Source organism: Aulonocara sp. 'chitande type north' Nkhata Bay, linkage group LG18, assembly GCF_057382095.1.
Source record: "Aulonocara sp. 'chitande type north' Nkhata Bay isolate Kocher_YH1m ecotype deep benthic linkage group LG18, A_spYH_male_GT1.1, whole genome shotgun sequence".
Taxonomy (NCBI): domain Eukaryota; kingdom Metazoa; phylum Chordata; class Actinopteri; order Cichliformes; family Cichlidae; genus Aulonocara; species Aulonocara sp. 'chitande type north' Nkhata Bay.
Genome location: NC_141361.1, coordinates 21421142 through 21439864, shown reverse-complemented (window position 1 = coordinate 21439864; position 18723 = coordinate 21421142). Strand labels below are relative to the sequence as shown.

At 42.1% G+C, this 18723-nt stretch overlaps 1 protein-coding gene across 4 annotated transcripts in view; it reads right to left on the bottom strand.

Moving 5' to 3' along the window:
- Nucleotides 1–238: 238 nt before the first annotated feature.
- Nucleotides 239–18723, bottom strand: part of ephb1 (EPH receptor B1) — a 168408-nt gene continuing 149923 nt past the window's right edge. For 3 of the 4 annotated variants that reach the window (XR_015125997.1, XR_015125999.1, XR_015125998.1), the window contains exons 13-17: nt 8718–8867; nt 6580–6773; nt 5607–5762; nt 3223–4726; nt 244–1074 (exon numbers count right to left, since the gene is read on the bottom strand). Coding sequence is in view for 1 of the 4 variants with exons in the window: in XM_086271449.1 (XP_086127575.1) it covers nt 4618–4726; nt 5607–5762; nt 6580–6773; nt 8718–8867 (609 nt within the window). In the remaining 3 variants the exon portion in view is untranslated. Of the gene's footprint in view, nt 4727–5606; nt 5763–6579; nt 6774–8717; nt 8868–18723 lie in introns of all 4 variants that reach the window. The other variant, XM_086271449.1, reaches the window with a different exon arrangement.

Below are 18723 nucleotides of genomic sequence, written 5' to 3'. Positions count from 1 at the left end.
CTCTTTTTTTTGGCACAGCCCCTGCACAGCAGTCTCTCTGCTAATATGAATCTGGATGTTATCAATCAATTAGAGTCAATAAACAGTTATGGAGCAATGCTGTGAGTTGGATACATCCCTATATCTTTTGACTCACCTCATTAACCATATCATTACTGTGTAGCATGCTTTCCGGCGTGTGAAGTGCCCTAGAAGTGTCTCTGTGGCAACTAGGAATTATGAGAGTAGTGAAACTGCTGGTGGGGTTTTTATTCATGTGGCTGAGAAACAAATACTATATAAGATTTCAGATGGGAGGATAATTTCCACTAGTTTGTCATAATAATGTCACTTTTTTATTTTTATTTTTTTTGGAGAGACATTTTTTGTGTTTGCATGTAATGCGAGTGACTGCTCGTTTATTAGTGGCTGATGGCTTTTAACATGTGCTGCCAGCCAGACTGTGGTGACAAAAGCTGTTTATTTCCTTAGCCATTATGAAGCCAAGCATTAGACGCCACACCACACTCAAGCACAGTGCTGACAAGGATAGGGATACTGGATAATAACCTTCCTCTCTCCTTTCTTGACTCACTATTAATGAAAGCAGAATTATCGTCCAGTGAGTCACAGACTCTGATGTGATTGACTTGTTTTCCAAGGCGTTTATTGAGTGCATTTTAGTACAATAGTTCTCAGAAAGTTACAGCTTACAAACTCTTGACACATACTTGTCACAATTTACAAGTGGCTGCTATACACAAACTAAAAAAAAGAAAGAAAAAGGAAACCAATGTACCTGTGCACACAATGTCTGTACACACAAATGTGCCTGATATGCATACATCCATTCTCTCTTGAACACACAAACAAATAAACTGTGACATGTGCACACTCACAGTCAGCTCCCCCCATCCACTGCTCATCACACAGAGAGAGGTTGTGACTGGCATACTCAAAGCTTTTGGCTTCACCTGTTCTCACTGGCCCGCTGCGATTCTTCTTGGTGTTCACTGTGCGCATCCATGAGAATATAATTGTGAAGTGCCGGGTGTATGCCGTTTTTATAAGTGTGTAAATCTTTGAGTTCCCAGTCTGAAACAGAGGAGAAAAAGGAGAACGGAGAAGTTTAACGAGTTTCGTTTTGCAAGGAGTCACGCCAAATCATTTTCGGCCTCACGCCGTTCTGATCCATAAATGACAGGCATGATTTTTGCTGCTAAAAGCATCGTTGGTCACTTTTCAGACAGTTGCAGCACATGGAACGTTTAACAAGCAAGTTCTTGTGTTTTCTATCAGTGTGTGATGAATGGCTCCCATATGAAACAGCTTTCAGAGGAAGATGGCGAACCGCCTCTCCATTCATCACACTGGAGTGTCATTACAGTCAGATATTTAGAAAGACAAACAGAGCAAATGGAGAAAAAAAAAAAAAAGAATTACACTTTTGTATAATGAATACGTTCTATCATCTCATTCACAGGCTCTTGGGTTGAAAAGCAAATACATGAGACTGAGCTGAATAGAGGACTAATGCATTCAAATTGATTCACTGGCTTCAGTGAAAGGGATTTATGCCAATCTTGAGGAGCTTGTGATTATATTTAGGAATACTTGGTAAATCAATGACTCGGAGAATTGAATAGAAAAAGCAATTGATTTTGCCCGTGAGCCAAACCAATTGCTTGATTACAGTATTTTCCATTACCAAACTAAAGCAAATTAACATTTATATAATGAAAGAGATGTTGCCACATAAACCACACTGTGAGATAAAAGAGTTTGATTCACTTCAATGAACTAACTTTCTTACTTTCATCAAAACCATCCTTTGTTCATGCCATGTCTGCCATGCAACCCCGCCCTCCTATTAACTGAATCATCCTCCTCTTTCTATCGCATATGCACACACTCTGTCGGGTTTCAGCCCACTTTCTTCTCATTAAGCATCAGCCTGGAAACCAGACGTGAGAATAAACTAGCTGAGGGTTCCTCAGTGTTTGTGTGTGTGCGTGCATGTGTTTGTGAGTGTATTTGTTTTTTATGCTCCCATCAATCTCCCTCCCCGTGGCTGATCAGATGCCCGTCAGACAGGGGGCCTTAGCAGGTGTTTTCACCCCTGCCTGGGCCCACTAGAGCATGGAGCCAACCATTTCTCAGGCCAGCTCTGGCCCAACTCAGCTCCAGACACAGCCCAGGACAGCTTGGTTACACCCAGGATAAACGAGCTGGAGATCTGCCAGCCAGCGGGAGTAGTCGGGGAGAGAGGGCAGGACAGACAGAGGAGGAGGAGGAGGATGACTTGAGAGGGCTAAGTACACTTAATAATCTGCTAATGGGCCTGCCATCAATTTCTAATTTTGGATGCAAGGTGGTTAGGACCGTCGTCATTCATGTCTGTTCAAATAGAGCCAAAAGGGATTTCAGCAGGGTCACAGCTACTGCAAAGAACTGATACCAAAATAGTCCATAATTGCGAGCTACAGGGCTGTTCTACCAAGCCTGTACTGAAAGATTGTTGACTCTCATTTTTAATGATCACCATTTTTAAAGGTTTTATTTGAACAACAATATTGCAATTCGTTTCCAAAAGCCTAGCCCTGAAGCAAATGACCAGCAAAAGGAAAAATAAGACTAACAGCAAAATCACAAGCATCATCATTGCCATGCTAAGAAAGAGAATCATCCTTGTGCACAACTCGGAACAATCCCTTAAATATATCCCAAAATAATGACTTTTGGGAATAATGTAGAGACCTTACAAGATTAGTACATTTCTAAGTGACAATTCATGCAGCCAAGAGTTAGAGAAATATTCCCACAAGTACCGTGGCAATTTCCTTTAACTTGCCTAGCCATTTGGCAACTGCATATAGCATGAGTGCACAGATGAACTCAGCAGCTTAGCTACAGCAGTCGATTGGAGGCTGTGCTACGCTGTGAGCAGTGTGCCCATGTGGGCTGTTTAAGTCTGTGCGTTCCTCGAAATGGCATCGGGTGTCTGTTGGCAAACTTCAGCCCAGATGTTCATTTTTCACCGTGTAGAGAAATGATGCTGATTCGCAGTGATTTCCAGTGCCCGCTCTCCTATGCGTTTCAAACTCGCAGAAAATCAAACCACGGCCTAGACATTTGCAGCGCCCACGAGAAACATTAACTAGATTTTCCCGAAATAAAATGTGCCACATATAGAGCAACTCGACTCCAAGTTGTGTTCTTCCTGCGCGATCAGCTGGCACTCACCGTGAATTTGGGCCAGTTCTGGGGCAGGAAACGGAGGATCATTCCCCCTGTGGATGGTGCTGACCGCTCCCGAGGCAAACAACAGGTCAAGAAAGAAGATGAAACATAAAACATATCTGTACAACTAAGTGCTCACCAGCAAGAGACAGCATGTGTACACCCACATTTAACATTACCCCCAGTTAATGGATAGTTTGTCAGTTATTTTAACTCCTACAGCAATTTTCATACAATTCTACAATACCAATTCTTCAGCCATTCTTTTTACATTTTCTCCAGTCAGCCCAAATTGTCCTTAAATCCCTGGAGCAACGAGACATACAATCCAGTGCCCATTGTTCAGTTATCCAAAGGAAACTGGAATCTAAACATTGCATGTGTCTCAGTCAGAATTCAGTCAACATGTCTTTGCCAAAATGCAAGCATAGAGTTCTGTACATACATATGCATTTATATCACCTTCAATATGAAGGTTTATTATGAAAGATATAATCATATTTAGCAAGAGATAAACATATTTATATTCTCTGAAAGTGGGTGGCTTGGGTTAAGAAGTCCTTTAGCAAGGCCCTCCACCCAAGACTCCACAGGTAGTGTTAAAGATAAAATACAAGTGGACTGCATCTTGCTATAATGATAAAACAGACAAACAAACACATGGTAAAGGATAAAAATATAACTAAGCTCTGATCTTTTTTTGTTTTTGTTTTTTTGTTACCTGTCCATTTACAATACACTTTTTAAAACATTTTTTAAACAAGTACAACATGATGTGAAAGTTGAAAATGGTGCTCTGCTGTACATCCCTGTATGCTTCTCCCTCTAATTATTTCCACTGGTAGGTGTTTTGTTTTGTTTTTCTTCTTTTTTTCTTCTTCTTCTGGAACTTATTTCCCGCCAGGTCAAGGCATCTTCATTGCACAGACTGAAGACAGGATGGGTAAAATCACACGTTTCTAAATGCCTCACGTTTCAGTTTAAAGTTTTAACACCTTCTAGTCCACATGAAGCAGAAGTACAGTATCACTCACTTTACCACAGTTTGAAACTCTGAGAAGTTCTTTGTGTTGATGTCTGATTGTTGGTTATTTTGGTTCAAAATGGCATGAATGGTAGTTCATAACCACAACAACGGACATTGATTTCCCTTTTGTGATGAATGGATAAACAGTATCAAGTCTGGACCCTGAACTCCTGTCGTGGATTGCATGAAGTGTGACAGCTGTTAACCATGTGGTAGTGTAGACCCTGGTCTCCTGTTGTCATGATAGTGGATTAGATTAAGACAATAGTTTCGACTCTGGCGCGTTCCGATGGATCGGGGGTCATTCGAGGGCTGCTATTTTTGTTGGTCCTTCGAATGCTGCCTGTTCCATGGCACAGCGCCTCCGGTAGTCATGCCATCGGCGTAGATGACTGGCTCATCTGCACCCTCATGGACTGGATATTAGTAAGGATTTTCTTCTGGTGGCCTGCCAGGGTCACTCCTATTCTCAGCAAGTCTCTACAGAGAAAGAAACATGGAGACAGAAAGTGAAAAGCAGGGTATTTTTGTTTCTTTCCCTTTTTTTTGTAGAAAAACACAGGATCTCCAATAATTTGGAGTTAGAATAGATGATCTGAATATGAAGTGCAAACACCTGCAAGAAATCCCCCATCACAACTCAACGAGCTCACACGGACTTAACGTCGCTACAAATGAACGCACAATTTCAGAATGGAAAGCTAGTAGCAATGAACAAAACCCACAAATTTACTAAATTAATTCCATCTCTGTGAGAAGACGCAGTAGTGCGTGTTGCTTTGAATTGCAAAGACATTGCAGAAATGCTACCAGGCCCCGAGCATATATTTTTAATAAAAAATGTTGGAATGAATTTACATTTTCAACATAATTTTGTAGGCCAAGCAGCATTGTTAATTAAAATGGATGAAGTGCAATATTTGTGTCTGTTGGTACCACAAGTGCTTTGAGAAATGCTGTCATGACCAGCGCTTTGAAGCACTTCACAGACACAGCAGCGGCAGCAGAAGTGAAAATATGCATCTTTAAAATGTGTATATAGAGGATACACATTCATGTCTTTTTTTTTTAGAACACTGTCAACACAAAATGTTTAATTATTAGTACAGATAAGAGTTGTAATACATAGCTTGCAAAGATGTACATTTTCTTACCACGGTGAGTGCGTTATTTCGTCTTACAATGTGTTGTATTTTTAATTCCCACCGAGGCTTTAACTTTGATGCAATCACTTGAGTCACTGGGTGCATTTATGCTAAAAATACATGCACTTGACACTGAGTCATTTTATAAAAGTGTGCCCATCAAAAGCTATATGGGTCTGAAAACCCGTCATTTGCACACAAGCAGTTGAACTCACTCTGAGGTCATTTGTACCACCAGCTGCAGGGAGGTAAAGCCTGAGTTGAGGAAGTTGTCTCTGTACTGGCTCATCTTGATGGCAGCGAGCCAGTCCTCGACTGAGCTGAAGGTGTTGACGTCGGGTATGGATCTGTCCAGCAGTGGCTGAGAGGGCCTGGTGCAGAGGAGAACACCAAGAGCAAGGCGGGGAGGAAGATGAGATATAGTTGGGCTTTGATGCAATATTAAGCACAGACTTAAAGAGAAGGAGAGTAAAGCTGATACTGGTGTTTTCATGGGTGTGTGCCATAGGGTGCAAGGAAACTAGGGAGAGAGAATTTATTAGTGAATATTGGAATGTATCTCAAATATAAAGTGTAAAGGGATTCAGTATCATGAGGCACATCTGCCACTCCTTCTTTGAAAGCCACACAAGAAAGATTTTCTGCAGGTAATCGGTAACTGGTCGCAATTGCTTGGCTTTAAAATATGTGGAAGCCTGGAAAAAAAGTAGTGCAGGAACCTGAAACTCACAGTTCACGGACAGACAGACCACATCCAATCTGGCTGACGCTGAGAGAAACTGTGAGGACGGGTGCCAGAGATTGTACAAAACAAGTCCAGTATTTCACAAAAAAGTAAGGAAAAAAAATACGTGCTCTGAATGTGTTCTGAAAATATATGTAAATGAGGTGTTTCATTCCATTTTTTATCTTTTTGAAAACGTGTTTTGCTCCATCTTCACGGGGTAAAAAAGTGAGAGTTCCTGAAACCAGTGTTTAGGTTGGATAAGAAGGAGGAAAAGTGCAGTTTGACGCAATCAATAGCAATAAATTCATGCTTAATTCATGAGAAGATAAAACGGTGCACATATGCATGCTGGGCTCATTCGAAACAAACAGTTTCATGCATAAGGAGAAGCGTCAGTGTGTACTTAATGTCAGTTTTTGGATCAATTTGTTTCTTACGTGTACAGATTTTTTTTTACTCACACTGCAGGAATATTGGCTACAGCTTTGAGGCTGGCGGGGTTACGGATCATCTTATCCAGAGTACTGACGATGTCTGTGAAGCGGGGTCGCACGTTGCGGTCTTTTTGCCAACAGTCCAGCATCAGCTGGTGCAAGGCGCTGGGGCAGTCCATGGGTGGTGGCAAACGGTAGTCCTGCTCAATAGCATTAATTACCTATGAGAGAGAAAGCAAGATGTTGTCTCTTACAAATGAAGATAGCTGCTAATTCCACACCATATACCGCACTTGCAGTATGTCTCTCAAACACTTACTGTCAGTAAGAGTGTTTTCTACAAGCTGGTTACATTTTTTTAATAATTTGACTTATTTTATGGCTGAAACTCAATCCTGCCTCATCACAATGCAACAAGAACACAACTGCAACCCTCCCCATATGGACACTCCCTCTGGTCAATAAAGTGACAGTTTGCATTCAGGATGATGTGCCCTTCCTCTTGACTCTATCCAATCACATATCACTCCTATAGGACAGATTGAGGAAAGAGAGAGGACAGAGAGCAGGGGCAGTGTCACTAGAAAGGAGCCCCTGGAGGGGATGGGCAGATTGCATATAATTAACACTGTGAAGTATAGCCACTTGACACATGACTTTTAAAAGCTTCACAAGCTATCAGGACTCATTAAAAAGACGTTATGACAAAGAATTTAAGGGCAGTTAGAGTAAAAGACTTCTATTATATAAGTTTGATCAGAACTTGACAGAAGTGGAGTATCTTCACCTTGTTTTGTTTTCTTTGTTAGTTATAAAAGGTTTTATGTTAAATAACATATAGACAATGAGATCACTTTAGATATATTTAAAGGAAATATGCAATGTTGATTCAGTAGCTACAAAAGCAGACGCTGCAAAGACTAATGATTACCAAGATTGCTGCAAATTGATGGAACCGGTGCTCACAAATATCCACATTATCCCCACTGTCTGTAGATTTAATCTTTTTTTCTTTTTTTTTTTTGCTTACTTGCAAGATGAAAGTCTGATGAAAGATCGTGTGTAAAAGATAGTCATTAAAAGTTAGGTGCTGCTCTGTATATCGCCAGCTCCACCCTGGAGTTGAGTGCACCTCAGCAGATTCTTGACAAATGGTGCATTAGAGAAGAGAACGCACAAGTGAGGGGATATGAGTTAGGAGGGGGTATAGAGAGGGGCTTTGATGCAATATTAAGCAAAAGGGATTTCAAGAGAAGAGGAGAAACAGAGGTTATGGTGTTTGTGTGGATAAGTGAGAGGATGCAGGATAGAGAAAGAAAGTGTGTGCGTGCGTGCGAAAATTTTTGTGAGAGTGTGTTTTAAGTGTGTAAGAGAGTGTGGACTGAGCAGCCGGACATGCTGAGTGGTGCTAGTCCCACCAGGCAGTGTTTGCTGCTGGCCCACTGAGGCAACATCTGCTGGTTTGGACGGTCCTTGTGGAGCGAGGTCCATAGAGGCCTGATGGTTGGCTAGTTGTCGCACTAAGGGAGCTAAGGGAGAGAGACCTCATAGTATGGGACTATATCCAATGGTTGCGTGTGTTTGTGTTGGTGCCTGTGAGTGTGGACGTTATCCAAGCGGACATGGGGAACAAAGCAGAGCTCTCAGCAATCATTCATTGCTCTCAAAAGCTGGCCAGGAAGGAAAGGGGATAGTGTGAGGCTGTGCCCATAATAAGTCTGCTTTCAAAGTCAGAGTCAAGGGCATCTTCAGTAATGATGCTTTGTGATGCAGGCTGATAAAAATGTGTGATTTATTACAGCTTCCTCCCTTATGAGTTACCCTTGATTGTGTATCTATAACTGCATCTGTACGGAAATGGCTGTTCAATTTAATGAGGCTGTTTATTCAGATTCAGGTTTATTCTTTGTTCTATCGGAACTCGGAGACATGATAAAACTTAACTTAGATGTTGAGTTTTTGGGAACATCTCATGAAATGAGCGCTTAAAATCTTTAGTGCTGATTTTATGTTTAATTAGTACTTAACTGACTTTGTGTTGTACTACACCTGCTCGTCCCAACTGACTTGAACTCCATTTACAGTGTAATATCCTGCCCAGACATGCTTTTTCAAAATGCAATCATAATATTTAAGAAAGTATTTGTGTAGTTTTAACCACTTACATCCTGGTTGGACATGTCCCAGTAAGGCCTCTCTCCAAATGACATCACCTCCCACATGACGATGCCGTAACTCCACACGTCACTGGCCGAGGTAAATTTTCGGTAAGCGATGGCCTCTGGTGCTGTCCACCTCACTGGGATCTTCCCACCCTAAAAGAATAATAAAAAAAGAGTTGAATTTCTAAGTTTAGATTACACATATTACAAAAAAATGGGCGTAGCTTTAAACCTCCATTCTTTTAAAAGGCCAACAGGGGTAATACGCGTTGTTGCAAATAGACTTCTGTTCCTCTAAAAGTCTATGAGAAAATGGCTTTCTGATGTGATTTGACTTGTCTATGGTGGGTGTGGTTCAGGAAGTTGTCTGAATCAGAAGATCAGTGGTTCGATCCCCGGCAGTCTGCACATCAAAGGTTCCTTTGATTCTGAACCCTGAGTATCCCCTGATGGATGCAACCATGTGTGTGCGCAAATATTAGATAAGGTGCTTGGATATAGAAAAAAAGCTCTTGGATGAATGAGGCTTACAATGAAAAGCATTTTGAGCGCTCAGTCAGAGTAGAAAAGCACTATGTAGGCATATTTCAGGTCATACTATATAAAACATTAAGTCTATTTAGTAAATTTTGGTCAATTCGAAGCTGAGAAAAGAGGATTATCCAGTAAATGCTCATTGGCTACAGACTTGTGATTGACAGGTCAGTAGCCAGCGAACGTGTGGTTTCACAATCTGATCTGCCACTCGCCATCAGATCCAGTTTAAACATGTCAAGACAGTGACGCAAAAAGTGCTCATCTTGAGGCATAAAAACAGTGATGTCACAGTAGCTACATCCATCCTGTATACTGTCTATGGCTGAGATCGCTCTCTTACAAAACAATATTCTTTTCAGCTTTAGTATGTTGAAGTCAGCCCCTTTCCTGAAACCCACATCAGTACTCTCAGCTGTTCTAGTCCATCGCTTTAACTCTTTATTCTCTCATCCAGCAAGTGCAGCCAAAAAAACAGGGAGGATTCTGCCTCAGTATCAGCAGCATCCAACACTCATCAACCAACTTTGCATTTAGTATATCCTTCCTCATACTCCAGTTTTAATAAAAGAAGATAGGACCGGTTTTCTGTGCATACACCGAACACCTCTGCCTGTAATTGGGCTACGTGAGCCCCCAGGCAAACCATGCACCCTGTTGATTGAAATTGACAGCTGCTTGTTTCCCATCACACACACGTGCACACATACAGGCGCAGTGGGATAACATATGCACAGGCACAGAGAGGATTGTGCCACACACACACACACACACACACACACACACACACACACACACACACACACACACACACACACACACCTCCCACTGGACCTTCCCTTATAGCTGAGTTGAGCTTGCCACCAGTTTAATAATGCCAATTAGCTGAACCTGAGCATTTGCAGATAAGCTGCTGTTGGAAACAAACCCAGGAGAAACCTACACAGACCACCCTGTTCCCTGCTGACTTTCTAGGAACGACAGGAGAAGAGAAGAACCACATGGAGAGGCGGGTGGAGGCAGAAAAAAAAAAAGGGAAATGAATAAGACACCGAAAAAAATGGTGATTTGGGGTGTTTTCATAATGCTGGCTCACATGAAATGTTGAACAATACTAATGCTAAACAGGCTTATTCATGCATAAATGTCTGTGTTTAATTTTGGATTACAGAACACTGTCACATGGCGCTGCAAGAGGTGGAGAGGCTGACCTCATTAGCGAGCACCTCTTTGACCTTGGAGACGTTGCTGACCCCGAAAAGAGGTTTAATATCTGACCTTGAGTGGTGCTAGATGCAGAGACAACGCTCTGACTGAGAGCATCAGCCGGTGAAGAAAAAGCACTGAAGAAAGTAGACAATGCTGCAGTGTGTGGTTGCGGGAGTGTGTGACACGCACAAAATGAGAGAACAAGCAAGAAAGGAAGAGAGGAAGAGATCAATAGATGAATAAAGGCTATATAACCCCACTGACTTCAGTGCTTTTCTCATATCTCAAGACTAGTTCATATCTGAATCGTTTCATCTAAACTGAGACCCAAGGGCACTTTCTCTTGCCCTTTCTTTTCTCTTAGGGCAATCGAACTACACTGATACAGGCAAAGCATTGCCCCCTGCAAAAATATAAAATGACTCATTTTCTCCTTTCTCATCTGTCACACTGTCGGGGCCAATGCTTCACATCAATTATTTTGTCTGGACGAACATATATGAGATGAGCAATAAATGCAGAATAACACAAAAATAAAACAGCTGCTCCAAGCACAAAAAAAAAAAGCTTTCTATTACGTCCTCGCTTTGTCATTACTTGCTTACTCCCTTCCTCGCTTTGTACATCTGGTCTCATGCCCCAGGACCCTGTTGGGATATGAGCTCAGTGTCGTTGGAATGGCCTGAGCAAAGACACAGGCTTCACAAGAAGCTTCCTGTGCGCCTCCAATGAGACAGACATTAGTAATAACATTTCCAAGGCGGGTGAGTCAGAGGCAGCTATGCAAACCCTTAGTAATTACTGCTGTGGGCCAATGATAACTGCCAAAATCCAGCTTTAATAACATGAATTGCTGTGGAGTCCATGCATACAGGGAGGAAGGCAAAAACATAATAAAAAGCACTGGTGTATTTATTTTTTTATTTGTTTTTTTCAGTAGAAAAAGCATTAATACCGAGGGAGACGAGTTAGAGGGGTAGCAGAAGTGATGTTGGGAATTAAAATAGACCTAATGTCAACACAAAAGTACAAATGCTTTTGCGTAGCCTTGAAGCATTGGGGTGCGTGGGGGGTTGGGTGTTTGTAATACTGTGTGGGCTACTGAAAAAGGAACAAGCTGTTTTCTGTTTGCCTTGAAGTGAAATATTGCCCCTTAAGCAGAATTCACACACTCCAATTATCTTGGACAGTTAACTGAGAATCTATGTGTAGATGAGCCAAAATGCACAGCAAGATTTGCACCTGCACAATGTCTAGGCCTTGACGATACCAAGTGATGCTCCCTCGGTAATAATAAAAAAACGCAACAACAACAATAAAAAAACAAACAAACTGGGTGACATTCAGTGCCTGAATTCCTGGGAGGTTTGAGTCTAGCTTGTAATAAATAAGTAAGCTGCTTTTGGTTTTTGTTGTTGTTTTGATTTTCACACCCGCCCTCGTATTGTTTTTTTCTTCTGTTTACTAAATTTGATCACATCAGAATTTTTGCTTCCTTTCTTGTTTTTTTTCCTCCCCTCCTTTTGGCTATTTTAACAATTGTAGCTCACGCAGCAAGCCATTTTTGCACACATGATTCCCTTCAGCATACCTCGAACAGACTTTGCCATACAGTATGTCACCAGAGTAAGATTAAAGTAATGTGACTGGTTTCCACCTGGTTGTGGCTGCCTGTGACAGGTTGTGACCAGCTTTGACAAGCTAGTGATGTGTTTGAAGTGCATCTGTAAAGGAGATGCGCCGTGGCTGTCATAGCGAGACAAGCATGTTCTCATGACAGCTAGGTCTTAAAGATAAAGGATAAACATTTGGTGGTCAGGTAATGTGTGTACTTATTGGTGTCTGTTATGGTCCCCTGGCTCAGCAATATCAGTGTGTGGGTGTGTGTGTAGATAGTAGGATATGAAACACCTGTCATGTCTTTGCAGCAGCTCAGGATACGAACCACCAACATGCCAGATAGCTTCATGTAGACTGTCACTGACATGGTGATGCAGAATGGAGTAAAATCTAGAACACATATACCTGTCACAGCACAATCAACAGTCACCACTAATATGCAGCAAAATCACAGATAAGCTTACCGGAATTTAGAAAAAAAAAAAAAAAGCCCAGTGTTTTGCCTTTTTCACTCATCTTATTTCACTTCACAGAAGCTATTTAGAGATTCTAAATAAACGTTCTCCTTCGTGTGGAAGACAAATATGTAGAGCTCCCTCTCCGTGTTTTCATTTCTCCCCCATTCCCTCTTTTCCTTGCCTTTACTCCTCCAACTTCGCTAATCCATTTCCAAACAATGCACACTGAAATGGACTTGAGCACATTTACTTAGGCTGGAGAGAGTGCTCCATCAACATCGTTTTAATGAAATCCTGAGAGCAACGATCTGCCCTGGATGTCTGCCCAAACAGATGAAGAAAGAAGAGCGAAGGAATGGAGAGGAAAGGGGCAGAAAGAAAGAGTGACACAAAGAGACGGAGAGAAAATAGAACAAGAAATTAAAAAAAAGAAAGAAAGGAAAGTGGGTTGGTGACTCAGATGTTGGTTTCTCAGATCCCCATGGGGATGTCTGATGGAGGGAAGGACATAGGTCTTTATGTACAATGAGGTAATGCAAATCTTGAGGGAAGCATATTTCAGAATGCACTCTCTAAAGATCCCAAATAGGCTGGCATTCAACAACAATCTCCTTCTGCTGTCAGATTTAATTTAGTAAATACATTTTAAAATGTGTCCAGTAAAGCAATAAAGAACAGATAGTGTACTATTTTAATAATGTATAACTCTAAATAAACCAATATAACATCTATCCAAACTCTAAGCCAGTGAATTTATAACTTCAGGTATCCTATTTATTGTTTTAAGCTATCAAATACATTTATGTAAAACAAACACAGTTAATTTTATAACTACTCATAACAGTTGGAAAACATTTGTAATCAAGAGTGTTTATGCTTCAATTATCCTGAAGGTGGATATAAACACCTTTAAATATAAACTTAGCACGCTTTGCTGTGCTTTGCTGTGCTTTGCTGTGCTTTGCTGCTCAATTCTTTGGCTTTTCTAGAATGGACCTAAAACAGCTGTTTAGGCTGTCAAAGCTTCACTACCAAAGGATGCAAGTTTTTGTTTTTCCCAGCTATACGCCCACAGTGCTATACAACTTTGTGTGCGCCTTAGTAACACAACCATAGGATCTGTTTCTGTGTAATGCATTCAAGTTGTCTTTCTTTACTGCATCTGCATGTATAGCAGAGGAAATAATTCCCCCGCTGAGTTTGTTAGTTTGCTCACTTATAATGAAATGAACACTATCTAATTTTTATAGGAGTTTCATTTTAATGGAGAGAGACAGAACATCAACCAAAAATCCAGAAAAAAAACAAACAAATTACATAGAAGTTTTAACTTGATTGTATGTCATTGAGCGAAATAAATATTTCATCCCCAAGCAAGACATGACTCGGTGGTGAAACCCTTGTGGCGTTTCTTGTACTTGGTCACCAGGTTTGCACACATCTCAGGAGGGATTTTGGCCCACTCCCCTTTACAGACACTCACTAAATTATTTGGCAACTCAAAGCTTAACCTCCCTCCACAGGTTTTCTATAGGACTGAGGTCTGCAAGCTGGCTATGCTAGTTTATGACCTCAACGTACTTCTTCTGTGCCACTCCTTTGTTGTCTTGGCGGTATGTTGTGAGTCACTGTCATGTGGGAATACCTATTTATGACCCTATTCAATGTTCTGGCTCAGGGATCGACGTTCTGGGATTCTGGGTGGGTTATGGGGGACAGAATTCCACTTCACTGCTTGTCATTTCATTCAATGACATGCAAGTCAATTTATCACTTCAACACAACACTTATATTTTTGTGGGTTTTTTTTTTTTTTTTTGGGGGGGGGGGGGGGGGGGGCATTCTGGCTCATTTCATTAAAATTAAACTACCATAAAAATGAGAAACTGTTCATTTCTTTATAAATGAGCAAGCTCAAAAATTCAGAAAGGGATCAACTCAAACCACTGTAATAGAATATAGAGGAAATCATTTCTCACCCTGCATCAGTAGCATTTTGCATTACGCTTAACTTACAGGCCTCGGTATATCTAGCATCTACTGACACGATCAAATTAACCCGAGCAAGTATCTCATTTTGCCTGTACTACTCTATGCTCATATTAGAAATTAACCTTTGTCCCAGAAATCTTTTTGCAGGATGCAAAAAATAGACAATTATACCCTCAGATGCACTTGCAGTTTTATCAAATTGTACCAAATCCTGAGCATGACAGCATATTTTAATGCTACTGGTATTTTGTAAAATAAAGTGCATTTAATGAGACAATATCAAATAATTATAGTCAACATCACTACTTTTATAGCACACCAGCAGAGATGGCGTTGCTTTCACTGATTTGAAAGGATTCAAAATAGAAATTTTTACTCAGATGCAAACACAGTCAAACAGCCACAGATGGCGAATGTCAGATGGTGTCCATCTTTTACTAACTCTGGAAAACATGACAGAAGATCTAAATCACAGCAGAGTGTTTTGTATGCACACTCACTCTTTGATGTGGAGACCTGGTATGGATCATGTTTCTAATTACAAAAAAAAAAGGGTCTGTTCAACATTAACATACTTTTGCTGCTAAATTAGTCCCAAGACTGAGCGAATGCAGCTCTATCATCTGAATAAAAGTAGCCATGAAATAGCTTAATTAATGAAATACAAAAAAAGACATGAACAAACCAGCAGAATTAAGTGGGATGTTTAGGATTCTGTGACACATCATTGGCTCAGTTCCTGTTAGCAGTGTCTCCAGCTTGATAGGTGACTTAAATGGGAAGTGAGTCGGGGATCTGCTTGGTCACTGCACTGGTAATGTAGAGGTAGGGAATCAATGAGTGAAACTGGCGTCTCAAAGTACAGGACTGTGCAAAAGTCTTGAGTCACGTCTCATTTGTTGATTTTTTTTTCCAAGGAGCCAGACTTCATTCAAGTCAGTCAAGCATTAAAAAAGTCACTTGAGGAATAAACCAGTGTTGCGTCTACACATAACAGACAACTTACTAACTTTAAATTGTATCTTTAGACACTTTTTTAAAGCAGCAGCCTGCCACTAAACCACAATTTCTCCCCATCTCTTTTGATGGATCCATGAAAAATGTTAAAATAATAATAGTAGCAAACTCAAACTGACACAGGACCTGAGAGATGTACCTGGACCTTCAAGTGATCCATCTACTGTTTGATGCAGCCCCATCAGAAATGGTCTCAGTGGAAGGGTGGCTGTTAAAAAGCTATTTTTAAGGAAGAAAAGGCTCGGGTATGCCAATTACGTATTATTGTATTTCCATGTATATTTGCACGTTTCAATAAATTGCTGCATCTACTTCCCAATTTCCTAACAAAATACACAAAAATGAGGGAATAATCAAAACTTTTTCACAGACCTGTACAGTATGTGCTTAAAGGATAGAAATGAACTTGACAAAGTACAAAAAATAAACCAGAAAGAAAGGTGGAAAATGGTGCTTAGCATTTGATGCATGACACAAAAATCTAAACGAAAGAGCATTTGTTTACTTTTGGCCTGGCCAATATGGATATGTTCCCATTTTACTGTTTGTTTACCCTGTCCCCTCACTCCTAGCACATAAATATTTCACTAGAAGTGGAATAGACAAGCCAAAAGAAAAAAAAAAGAGTGCATGGGCCCGAGGCCAGCAAGAGTGGTAAAGGATGCAAATAGAATACAGACAAATGACAGAAACAACAGCGCTGTCCACATAGTGTGAGCGCTCGAGTGGAGCTGAGAGAATGTCACTCAGGTCACAGGGATTTGACGGATGAGCTTTGTTACTGGCTCTGTGTGACCTCGCCTTTCAACCTCTCTCAGCTTCAATGACACAAGAAAACGCACCCATGTGCACACACATGCACAGAGAGAGAGAGAGAGAGAGAGAGAGAGAGAGAGAGAGAGAGAGAGAGAGAGAGAGAGACCCTTATGAACACATGTATATCTAAGAACATGGCACAAACACACACCTCTAAACACACACTTGCCAGCTTAGGCACAACATACAGTGCGCATCGTGTGACATGCAAGCCAATGACAGTCTTCCCACATTGTCAGCTGAGGCACAAGCAAAAGAATTCCTGACCCATACCTACCCTCACTGCTACCCTACGGGCATGAACTTTAAATAGAAAGGGTAACTTAAGGTTATGTATATAACCCCGGTTCTCTGAGTAGCATGAGTGAGTGTCTCACTATGGGAACGCCTCCTGCGTGACCTCATCAGAAGCTCAAATGCCATTACGCCAGCCCTTACAGGCTGGCTAGGTGACGCCCATGTCAGGAGGGGCCAGTGCCTCCCTATATAATAGGCTGACATAGCGTCAGATGTCATTCAAAACAAGCCCACCTCTTCCTCGCTTCCATAGCAAGGAGGGCGGTCTGGTGAGACACTCACTCGTGCTACTCAGAGAACCGGGGTTATATACATAACCTTAAGTTCTCTTTCATAGCATTCGTTTCGTGTCTCACTATGGGAGAAATACTGACTTCCGGATTGCCAGACATGCCTGTTAAGAAGACAACTGTCCCCAACAGCACTTGACAGGGGAGAAGCCCCCACCTGGGAAGAACCTGCACTGAGGACTGAATGTGCTAGGTTAGGTGCTGTCACATCTAACCTGTAAAACCTAGCAAATGTATGAGGTGAGGTCCAGCATGCAGCTGCACACACCTCCTGAATAGAAACTCCCCTAAAGAGAGACTTTGAGGTTGCCAGACCTCTAGTGGAATGCGCACGCAAGCCAGCAGGGGGCTGAAGGCCCCTGCTAGTATAGGCCAGGGCAATTGCTCCTACTATCCAATGGGAGAGGCGCTGTTTAGACACAGGCTTTCCCATATGTGATTTAGCCCAGGACACGAACAGCTGGTCACTTTGTCTGACACAGCGCAGAGCACGGACTGGACACAAGGTATGCAGCCGCTGTTGCTCCTCTGAGGAGAAAGGCGGTGGGCAAGAGGCCGGCAGTTCTATAGGGGAACATGTGCCGACAACCTTCGGGACAAAGGCAGGGTTGAGCCGCATACTGACCCTCGTATTATCCGAGGAGAACTGAATGCATGACTGATGCACTGAGAGAGCGTGGATCTCTCCTACACGTTTAGCAGAAGCTAAAGCAATTAATAGAGCCGTCTTCAAGGACAAAATTTTAACTCAACCTGTTCCAAGGGTTCAAATGGGCAACAGGAGAGCGCAGCCAATACTATGGGAAGGTCCCACGATGGAGCCAACGGCCTAGATGTAGGCAATTTACGCCGTGCACCCTTCATGAAACGGCATATTAAGGGATGCTGGCCAACAGTCTTCTCCTCAAAACCAATATGGCAGGCCGAAATTGCTGCCAAATACACCTTGATGGTGGAAAAGGCTTTACCCTTATCAATCAGGGCCTGAAGAAATGACAGAATCACAGCCACAGGGATGGCCTGTGATTCTATGCACCAGCTTTCAAACACACACACCACTTGTGCTCATATAGCGTCATAGTAGATGATGCTCTAGAACAGCGGTCCCCAACCTTTTTTGCGCCACAGACCGGTTTATGCCCGACAATATTTTCAAGGACCGGCCTTTAATGTGTCGCGGATAAATACAACAAAATAAAACTAGCACACGTGAAAAGACCCAGGAAAACAGAGTTAACAATCAAAACGATAACAAAATAACGCTGAAAACCGATAAATACCCTGAAAACCATACATTTCACACCTGAGCCTCAACTCGCGCGGCCCGGTACCAGACGACTCACAGACCGAGGCCCGGGGGTTGGGGACCGCTGCTCTAGAACACTGAATAGGGTCGATAACACTATGAGGGAGCCCCACTGTGTTCAGGTTAAACCACTCACGGGCGAAGCCCATAGAGCTAGCCTCTCTGGGTGGGGGTGGAATATTTCCCCCCGTGCCTGACACAGTGACAGCAGGTGGACACTGCTCCAGACTATCAGTCTGTGTGCCAGTGTGTGTAACTTGGGGGACCCCAGACCGACCTGTCTGTTGATGTAGGCCACAACGGTGGAATTGTCCGGACTCACTAAAACATGATGACCTCTCAACCAAGGGAGAAAGTGTTTTAGCGACAGGTGAACCACCAGCAGTTCCAGTGGGTGGAGCGCATGTGAGGGCCCCATTCCCCATTCACTGTTCTGCCCTCGTGGGTGACCCCCCAGCCCGAAAGAGAGG